This window comes from Amphiura filiformis, chromosome 4 (assembly GCF_039555335.1).
Source record: "Amphiura filiformis chromosome 4, Afil_fr2py, whole genome shotgun sequence".
Classification (NCBI taxonomy): domain Eukaryota; kingdom Metazoa; phylum Echinodermata; class Ophiuroidea; order Amphilepidida; family Amphiuridae; genus Amphiura; species Amphiura filiformis.
In genome coordinates this window covers 64,335,294-64,345,985 of record NC_092631.1, presented here as the reverse complement: position 1 = coordinate 64,345,985, position 10,692 = coordinate 64,335,294, and the positions used below count along the sequence as shown (strand labels likewise).

Sequence of the window (10,692 nt, the reverse complement as noted above, 5' to 3'; positions counted from 1 at the left end):
ATGCCATTGACATTCAATGGGAAAAACTTTTGAAGTTCTTGTTGTACCAAGTTGGAAATGTAATACCTGGAAAAATATCACTTGAAAGGTGAGTTCTAGGCCTACTGAATAAGTAAGAGAGTTATTTTGCTGTTTGTTAGTTTATTATTATTCACTACCGTAGGCCTACATAAAGAATAATTTATATTTATAGCCACGTTAACGTTCCAGCGAGTCGTGTTTCTTCATGAAAACTAGTTATAGGGACTGCAATAATGAGCTAGCTCTTGATCAGAGCCCTCGCAGTACCTTAGAAGATCCAGTGATCCCCAAGTAAAATAAACCCAAGCAAGTGACTGGTCTTCTTTAAAGAAAATGTATATAGGCCAATCCCTGCCTGGTTTAGACCATTCTGTAAAAAATCAATACCACTCCCAGCAGTACATGTACATGGTACAGAGCTTGCCGAAGGCAAGCTTCACTATTGGCAAGCTACTTAAGTCACCAACAAGTAAGTATATGGCCACTATGCAGTAGGACAACTATGCAGTAAAGATCACTGTCTCCCTAAGATATTGGTCTACAAAACCCACCAACCGCGAAAGCCCACTCACCGAACCTGCAGCTGGTCTTTACTATTAGTGTCAGAGGGCATATGGCATGGTTTTTCATTTTTTCTTTCAATTGGATGGAAAATAGGTTGGCTTTGGAGCAGCTGGTCTTTACTATTAGTGTCAGAGGGCATATGGCATGGTTTTTCATTTTTTCTTTCAATTGGATGGAAAATAGGTTGGCTTTGGAGCAAAGCTACACAGATATTGTAAAATCTTGCATAGACTGTAAAAACTATATTATAAAATTCGCTATTACCGTCCACGCACGAAGATTCCCGCTAATGCATAATACAGCATTTCTTTTTATCCTCAGTTCAATGTGCAGAAAATACGCCCAAAAAGCTCCAAAAGATCACTCATAAAACGCAGTTTGTTACAGATATTTGCAATTCAGCTACCAACTACGGTATTTACCTTATTGAGAATTTGACCGTAAAATTATTATAAATGTAGGCCTAATGCTGTGGCTTAACTACGTTTCGTTTCCGTCAACAGACGAATTGAGTTTTCAAAAAGGCCTTGCAAAACAGTGATCAAATACTATCGATTCTTCTTATATTTCATGCACTGTAACCAATACGGTAACCTTTTACAAATAAGCCTGGACTTACCTTTGACAATCTGAAAAATGTATTTGAAGATCCTGCGTGTATATGTCGTCATGTATCTTTACGGGAAATTCCCAGTAATCCTTCAGTGTATCATATCTAAACTGCAATATAATAATATCATGGTTAGGGACCGCTCATTATTAATGCGGGAGGGGGGGGGGGGAAAATGTTGAGCTTTATGGGTGAAAAATACCTACCCCCCCCCCTTGCGATGAATCAATTTCACGTAACCCCCCCTATTGAATCAAACAAAATCACATAATCCCCCCCTTTCAAATTTCTTTTAAGTCATAGTGAATGCAGCTCTTTTTGGCGACAAAATAAGTTTTTTTGTACAAATGCGCGCAAAGCGCGCACAAATTTTTGCCATTTTGAAACTAAACTGATGAAATATGGTGCAAGAGTGGAATTAATTCGCGCGAAGAGTACAAAAGTGTGCGATTTTGTGACTAAAATAATTGTCAAATATAAGGTTAATTTGGTCAGAAACCCACATAGGCCTACAGGCCTCAACATTTGGGGGGATGGTCTGGCAAAATATGGGGGGATTCCACCACTCCTCCCATCCCCGGGATCTATATACGCATGCCAATAGATCCACTTTTGGTAAGAAAATTTATAGGTGTGTGCTTGCAGGTCGGGTGGTCATGTGGTGAGGAGTGAGTGGTTTGTGTGTGTAGCATGTGGCAGTGGCGTAGATTTCTTTTTTGACATGGGGGGATGGGGTAGGAAAAAGAAAAAAAATCTTGAAGTATAGTGAACCCAGCACATTTTGGTCGTTGACTATGTTCATAGAACAAATGCGCGCAAAGCGCGCAAATTTTTTGCCCTATTTAAGCTAAAATGGTGAAATACGGTGCAAAATGGGAACAATTTTGTGCGAATAAGTCATTAGACAAATATGTATAATATGATTGATATTGTTACTATATATCATATGCAAGACCTTCCAGGATACTTGGTATTACCATATAAATAATAGTGAATGACTATTAAATTTCACATGACCCCCCTATCAGGAAAAATAGAATCACATAACCCCCCCCCCCTGTTTGTCAAAGTGAAAATCGCATAACCCCCCCTACATTTTCCCGGGCCCCCTCCCACATTAATAATGAGCGGTCCCTTATGTGTTTGAATAAATTACCGAGGCAAAAACAAAATGGTTGTCATCATCGCCCACACCAAATTTTAAAAGTTGGAAACACACATCTTATACAAAAGAATACATTCCGTGCATGGCATTCGAAAATCTTGCACCATAGGCGTCACTGGTACGGTTTGGCTATAATGTTTTTTAAGGCCACCAGTCAGGATATTTCCATTAGTTTGCGAGCGATGCGTTTAGCCATACGACGGTGAAATTAGGGTGGAGCAGTACTCGAATTTAACCATAGACTGCTTCAGAGTCTATGATTTAACACAGTTGTCTGGCGTCAATTATAATTAGCTATTAATGCGACGAGCAAATTGTCACTTTGAACTACGAAAAATACCATGCATCTCATGTGAAAAAACAACACAACTTTAGCGAACCTTTTTATGGGATGTCACCTCTCATAGGCGTAGATTCCGAGGGATGGGGATGAATCCCCTCCCCCAAATGTTTGATAAGGGGGTGCGCGCGCGAATTTGTCCTACTTTTACACTATACATAGAAATGACTTGTTCGCCTTGTTGGCGGAATTCAAAAGGAGTAAGTTTGGACAACTCTAAAATAGTGTAAAAATCCGGGGTAAAAGTTGCCAAAACAAAATTCATTTTAGTTTTAAAAAATGCTGAAAAAGCTCAAAAAGTTCCGTAAACAAAAATAAACTAATCTACTTTGTTGGCATTACTTAAAAAGTTGATGTAAGTCGTTGCGTCAACTTTTTAAGTAATGCCAACTTCTGAATTCAAGTTCAGGGAACTCAGAAAAATAAACAAGGTTCAAAGAACCAATTAGTTGAGTTATTGTAACTCAACATGTAAGTTGATGTAACTCGTTCATATTAAGTTACTAGTACTTATTGTTTTGAGTTATTCCAATTTGGTACTTTGTTACTTAATTCACGTAATTGGATCATTTTCTGCACAATTATTTAGCCCAGACAATTAGCAGTATTCAAATATTTATTTTTGTAATCAGTGCAAAATTTTGTATACTATAGCACACCTCTAGAAAATTATGCTAACCTAGACTAGTTTCATTTTCTGAGTTGTAACAACTCAATAAAGGAAGTGCAAATAAGTGCGACCAACATAATGATATCGAGTCAGCGTTACTCAAAATTGTACGCGTTGGCATTACTCGGAATGTTGACGCAACAACTTACTGAGTAATGCCAACGAACAATTTCTATGAGTGTAGCTTCAATAATGGCACGTTTTTTTCGCGCGCTTCTTGCGCATTTGTATCAACAATTTATTATATCGCCAAATGGTGCTAGATTATACTATACTATACAAGAATTTTTCCAATCCCATCCCCCAATGACGTCAAAAAGAAATCTACGCCACGGTTTGTCCTCTCTAAAAATTCTAAAAAGATTTTTTGAGCTCGAAAGAACCCTCTTAGATTATCAGAACCCCCTCACAATATAGACTACAATAACTTTTGGGGTAAAAAACATGGGATTCTTGGACCAAAAAAAACAACAGTTCTAGCATATTCTGTCAAGGGTGTTTTTTTTTCAGAGCTTAAACATAGCTGTATACGCTGGCGAAGTTACGTAATAAATCGGATTAACTACTATAGCAATAGGTGAAAACAATTTTGAACATATCGCGCTGCACTACAAGCAGGTTGAAGTAATCACCTAGCTGTGTATGTCTGCAATCATAGATTGAACACAATACTGGTCTTTTCAAAGATACTAATCTTACAGGTGCAAGTAATCAGCATGATATGGTTCAATGCAGAGGTACCGCGTTAAAGTATCAGTGCAGCGCGGTATATTCAAAAATTGTTTTCACCTATTGCTATAGTAGTTAATCCGCTTATTACGTAACTTCGCCAGCGTATAAAGGACAGAAAAGAGGATAAGCATATAGGTAGTTCAATGTGCCTTTGTTCGTGCTGAAAACCAGTCATATCTCACCTAGCAAATGCATTCGATCCAATACGCTGGCGAAGTTACGTAATAATCGGATGAACTACCATCGTAATAATCGGATTATAACTACCATAGCAATAGGTGAAAACAATTTTTGAATATACCGCGCTGCACTGATACGTTCACGCGGTACCTCTGTATTGAACCATATCATACTGACCACTTGCACCTGCAAGATTAGTATCTTTGAAAGACCAGTATTGTATTCAATCTATGATTGCAGACATACACAGGTGATGAGTTTAGTTTAACCTGCTTGTAGTGCAGCGCGATATGTTCAAAATTGTTTTCACCTGTTGATATGGCAATTAATCCGATTAATTACGTAACTTCGCCAGCGTATTGAATGCTGACGGATAAAGCATCTTGTAGGCTACAATCTAATTCTAAGCCAGTCAAGTTGATATTATTAGCAAGGAAAACATAAGCCCTGAGATGGACGGCGGCAGTTCTTTTTCATTAATTTCGTCATATTTTTAAGTTCCATACCAATTCTTACTTTCATAAATAAATCGGTGAGTTTTGCAGCAATCTGTGCATTCTCGTGTAGAAATTTCTGGCCATTACGTAAACGAGAATAGATCGCCAGACAACCGAATGGTTTCAGGACACGATCGACTTCCTTGCAGAATGCTAGGATATCTAACCAATGAGCCGCCTGAGAACATGTGACAAGGTCAACGGAATTGTCTGCTACGGGGATATGTTCGACATCTGCAACACTGTGAATACATAATAAATAATAAAGGAAAAATTACGTTGTTAAACATAGTAATTAGTTATAAAATAAAAAAAATACATTTTATAAAAGGAAATCGCCCAAGCCGGGATACATTGTCGACATCATGGATGTACTACCACTTTTTTTCTTCTTTATTATAAGGCGCTCCCGCGAATGGAAAATCAACATTACTTTCTTCTTGCTAGGCACTCCAGTGAATGGAAAATAAACATTGCTTTCTTCTTGCTAGGCACACCAGCAAATGAAAAATGAACATGTTTTCTTCTTGCTATAGGCACACCAGTGAATGGAAAATCAACATTGTTTTCTTCTTGCTAGGCACACCTGCAAATAAAAAATGAACATTGTTTTCTTTTTTCTAGGCACACCAGCAAATGGAAAATCAACATTGTTTTCTTCTTCGAGGCACTCCACTGAATGGAAAATCAACTTTGTTTTCATCTTGCTATAGTATAGGCACTCCAGTGAAAGGAAAATGAACAGTGTTTTCTTCTTGCCAGGCATTACAATGAATGGAAAATCAACATTGTTTTCGTCTTCGAGGCACTCCAATGACTAGAAAATCAACACCGTCTTCTTCTTGCTAGGCACTCCAACGAATGCTCGGAAAATCAACATTTTTTCGTCTTGCTGCATGAGCATTCCAGTAGATGGAAAATCAACATTGTATTCTTCTTGTGAGGGACTACAACGAATGTTAAATCAACATTGTTTCCGCCATGCAGCGAATGGAAAATCAACCTCGCTTTCTTCAACATTGTTTTCTTCTTGCTGTAGGAACGCTATAGTATTGTTGTGATCGTGCTATATGACCCCTTCCATATTGTTTTAATGCATGACTTAAGGGGGTACTACACCCCTGTAGGTAAATTTGACTATTTTGCATTTTTCTCAAAAATAATAACACACTGGTAACAAAAGTTATGTATATTATTGGGGCAAGGAATCCAATTACTATACTGAAATTTCAGTGACTCAAGACAAGCGGTTCAGTAAATATGATAGGAAATGAGGTACATCCTCGCGGTACCTCATTTTTATCACAAGTATCGAACTGCATGTCTTGGGTCACTGAAATTCCAATGTAGTAATTGGATTCCTTGCCCCTATAATATACAGAACTTTTGTTACCAGTGTGTATTTAGTTTTTGAGAAAAATGCAAAAATAATCACAAATTTATTGAGGGGTGTAGTACCCCCTTAATGATCTATTGCTCACTCTAATTCTCTCATGCATTTCTCTCTATTTCCACCCTCTCTCTGTCTCTCTGGGTATATGTACCAATTACCATAATCACCTGAGTACACATACCATTCTTCTCTACTCTTACCTCTTATGTGCCATTCTTCTCTATCCTAATCTCTCATGAGCCATTCTTCTCTACTCTTCTCTCTTATGTGCTATTCTAGTCTCTCGTGAGCCTTTCTTCTCTATTGCCTCGAAGTGTGCCATTCACTTTCCTTTCTCTAATCTCTCCTGATCCATTCTTCTTACTCTGAAGTATTATGAGCTATTGGAGTGGTTCATCATGTTATTAGTGAGTAGGCACTGATTATTGTAGTGATTATTGAGACGCTCATGTTCACCGTAAGAGATGAGCAGGTTATTTGCATATTACTATATAAGGACTGAAAATTGCTAACAACGATTATTCTTGATCTGGTCTCGAACATGAAGACATCTATATATTACCAATAAATATTAACTGACTGATTGATACAAGTAAAATATCTGTCTAGATGTATTATTATTTTCAAGTCAACATTGCCGTTCCGAAGAATTACGCAACAGTATAATGGAAAATCAACATTGCTTTCTTCTTCTTGCTAGGCACTCCAGTGAACAGAAAATCAACTTTCTTCTTGCTAGGTACCGTACCCCAGCGAATGGAAAATCAACATTGCCTTCGTCGTGCTATCTGCTATGTACCGGTACTTCAGTGAATGGCAAATCTACATTGTTTTCTCCTTGCTATATGCAATCCGACGAATAAAAAGTAATACCTTAATACCCAATTCTTCAAAATACTTCGAAAACTTTCAGATATGTTGATACAAAATTATCTGCCCACTACGCTTCCACCAGCTATATTTACCTTGGGCAAGGATTGTTGGCACTACAGAGGGGAAGTGCCACGACATATTTATCATACAGAAGACAGGAAGGCTAACTTCTTTTTAATGCTATTCGGAAGTTTGCATACGGAGCTTACAATTCTTGCCTAGCTCGTACGTTAGTGGGTAAAAATAGTTGGTGATTTATACGGTTTCATTTGGTCATAAAATGTTTAACAAGCATTCAATACCAATATTTGAAATGTTTTAAAAAAACATTGTCCATACCAATATTTGATATTCGGTGCTGTATTTGTCTTCGTGGCTTCGTTGATTTGTGCTTCACTTATATCACAGCCCAGAGCAGATTCAAAATATCCACCGAGAACAGGGGTACTCTGTCCCGATCCGCAAGCTACATCAACAGCCGAAAGGAACGGGGTCTTCTTCTGAAAACAAAGCAAAATATGGGTGAGACCCAAAAAGATTATTAGACCTAGAAAATTGTCATAGTAGGTCTAGGCCTATGTGGTGTGATCAAGAAAAATTGGTCGGGCGACGGAAATATGGATTCTGAGATATAGCCAAACAAAGGAAGTATTTTCTATTGTTTCCTATTGTTTTGGAAATTCTTTTGAAACTCCAGTGAACAGAAAATCACTGGAGATGGCTCACATCTTTTGAACTGGTTGTCCAAATATAACGTGGTTTTCTGCAAAATGTAGCTTTGCAAAAACTTTACAATCCTATAAAAAACTGAAAATTGAATGGGTCCAACTTCAGACTGATTTTGCTTGTTTACACCACATAGGTCTATTTCTTTTTAGATCAAATATATTGTCAGATCATGATCATAATAGAGGACATCATATATATCAAAACGTTTATACCCCGGTTTATACGCACGCGCGAGTATGCATGCGGAAAGGTTTTAATAAAGTTAATAAAGTTATTAAAAATTATATACCTTTTCTTTCAGGAATTCCAGAATCTTGTTAATAACCATAGAACAAGGTTTAGGTCGGTATTTGCGATATAAAACAGCGTGGCTGCGTTCGGTAAATGCTGACGTCATTATGGTCTCCGTGCAGTGTGTTATGGTATAGGCCTACCTGTTAATCTGGTACAGAAGTAAATAAAACATTTTAATGGCCCTTTGGCAGGTTAAATCCACCGCCACGCATGGCCATTTTGTTCCGGCCTGTTTAATAGTTTTGAGACGCATAATGGGCCGAAGGACATCTGGATGACTAAGGCTACTGACAATAGCCCGGTGACTGTCCTCGTTGTGTGTGAGTTATAGCATAGTACGCCATAGGTCACTAAGGTCATCTGCTTTTAGACTACCTCCACGATTGGCCTATACACTGCGCTATATAGTTCTGCACGTACAAAATCAGAATTATTGTCAGTTTTTGAGTTCAAGACGCAATGCTTCTTTCTCAAGACGCAAGCTAACGACTATCATATCTGTTCAACACATATTTTCAAGTGCAAGGAACCACATCTGGCTTCTTTAGACGAAATCATTTACGGGGGATATTCATCATTTTCTACCCCGGTATCCAAAGATTTTCGTCTGAATATCGAAATCGTGCATAGCACATTCACGTGTATCGATCCCGGGTATTTCTTTTAGTATCCCCGCTGTACCAAGTAATTATTAGCCAGACGATGTCGGTGTGCCGGAGTAGCTTTTGGCGGGAAAGGGTCATCGAAATTTACACGGTCAAATTTCAAACTTGTTCAAATTGTGTTAAAAACCATTCCAATGTATTCCTCTAGTCACAAGGATTCAGAAAGTTTGACCTATCTAGGTCGTACCGTTCTTGAGTTATAATCAAAAATATGGGGGTCAAAAACATCAAAGTGCTCCGATTTTGCCTAAAGAGGTGTCAAATTGTTCGTTTTGATAAAACAATTCAAATAATAGGATTGCACCATCTAGGATGTTTCGTTACCTCGGTAACACATCAAAATAGGTGAAGTCCCATTGAGGCCTATTGAGCTTGACCTAATTTGTGATAATAATATGGTGATGAAGCTATAAAGAATTTTGTTTTACTATCATTTAACGACAGTTTGTTTGCGGTCTTCCATGGTTTTTTTTATATTCAGTACACAATTTTGGAGTCGAATTATTGCACTGTCAAGGTCGCCCGACACTTTTGGATCAAATGATACATATAACTGTGTATCATCGGCATATACATGAAGAGAAATATTAATTGGCAATGTCGCCGACTGCAAGGGTGTACACATTGTAGCCGACAGGTCCAACTACAGAGCCCTGTGGCAAACCAAATATATATGCAAAATATTAGCAAAAATTACCTATTAATGAGCTTCTCCAGTACATATTTTAGCTCATTAACTTGATTGATTATTGATAAAAAAAAAACAATAAGATACAAAGAAAATATAAATTGATATATTTTGAAAACCGTATGTCCGATTTGCTTCAAACAAGGCATATTGATAGGTGTGCTTTGCTCTACTCAATTAATCTGTTTTAAACATGCTTAGAGCACTTCCATAATGCCTCAAATACCACTTCAAGTGTACCAATAACGGAAACAACATGATACACGAAAGCTGCAATATTTTTTAAATATTACAATAGCAACACGAAACACGATTCCTTACCTTAGGTCTTCACCTGCACTGTAGCTAAGATGTTTATTTACAAGGCCTATTTTTATGGTTCAACGCATTACACAATAACTGTGCTTTGTGCAGTCCATGCACAACACAAATGAGTTGTACAAAAAGCTGAGAATCATAAAGATCAATATTCATAACTGTTACGTAATCAATCGATAGTACGGACACTCTTCACTTACAAACCATCAAAATTCGTGATCTTTTTGCGTTGGGAAAGAAACAACGTGAATAGAGTGCCATCTCAACTTGTGTAGGCCTAGGCCTACTCTGTGTTTGTAAGCTTTAAAACACGCATTGCGGTTCAATGATTTCACTTTACAGTCGGGTCAAAGCAGTCGATCGCTAACAAACCCAAATAAAAACCTCTTTAAAAATACAATACTGTAAACATTCGCCTAATGGCGCTATGGATTTCATAGAAATGAGAGAGCGCCCTCCTTGTTAAATCTCAACAGCAATAAGGATACGTGCATGTTAAATTGTTCCGCAACCTCCACGTATAATGCCTCAGAAAAAAAATTTCTTGACATGACCAAACACTTAGGTCACCAGGTTAGTTACTAGAGCAGCAAATGTTTTGGTGGGTTTTTTTTTCTGGTATCCTTTATCAAAGTGCTATTGGCCTTAGAATGTTTATTAAATTTAAACACACTTCAATCGAGAGAGATTGTGCTGAGGGAACACTCTGTGAAAAGATTGAAAATTTCACTCTAAAAAGATTGAAATTTCACTCTTTGCAGAGTGAAAATTTTACTCATACACTCATAGAAATGACTTGTTCGCCTTGTTGGCGCAATTCAAAAGGAGTAAGTTTGGACAACTCAAAAATAGTGTAAAAGTTGCCAAAACAAAATTCATTTTAGTTATCCGAACTTAAAAATGCTGAAAAAGCTCAAAAAGTTCTGTCAACTAATCAACTTTGTTGGCATTAC

General features: G+C 37.6%; 1 protein-coding gene across 2 annotated transcripts; it reads right to left on the bottom strand.

The window, feature by feature from the left end:
* Nucleotides 1-1,172: 1,172 nt before the first annotated feature.
* Nucleotides 1,173-9,840, bottom strand: LOC140151197 (putative methyltransferase DDB_G0268948). Of its 2 annotated transcripts, none has more exons than XM_072173450.1 (5): nucleotides 9,743-9,840; nucleotides 8,064-8,216; nucleotides 7,385-7,545; nucleotides 4,799-5,021; nucleotides 1,173-1,305 (listed from the first exon to the last, which is right to left on the bottom strand). In XM_072173450.1, the coding sequence occupies exons 2-5, from the start codon at nucleotides 8,169-8,171 to the stop codon at nucleotides 1,201-1,203; spliced, it is 597 nt and encodes a 198-aa protein (XP_072029551.1). In that variant the 5' UTR covers nucleotides 8,172-8,216; nucleotides 9,743-9,840; the 3' UTR covers nucleotides 1,173-1,200. The 2 variants fall into 2 exon arrangements, with proteins under 2 accessions (XP_072029551.1, XP_072029552.1); XM_072173451.1 differs by having other exon boundaries at nucleotides 8,064-8,208; nucleotides 9,743-9,757.
* Between the last annotated feature and the right edge of the window lie 852 nt (nucleotides 9,841-10,692).

Excerpts from the sequence above, each read along its gene's own strand:
- LOC140151197 (XM_072173450.1), bottom strand. The coding sequence starts at position 8,171 with ATGACGTCAGCATTTACCGAACGCAGCCACGCTGTTTTATATCGCAAA. Across the intron at positions 5,022-7,384 it reads GCACCGAATATCAAATATTG|TGTTGCAGATGTCGAACATA; the intron begins GTATGGACAATG and ends ATGTATTCACAG. Across the intron at positions 1,306-4,798 it reads TCACCGATTTATTTATGAAA|TTTAGATATGATACACTGAA; the intron begins GTAAGAATTGGT and ends ATTATATTGCAG.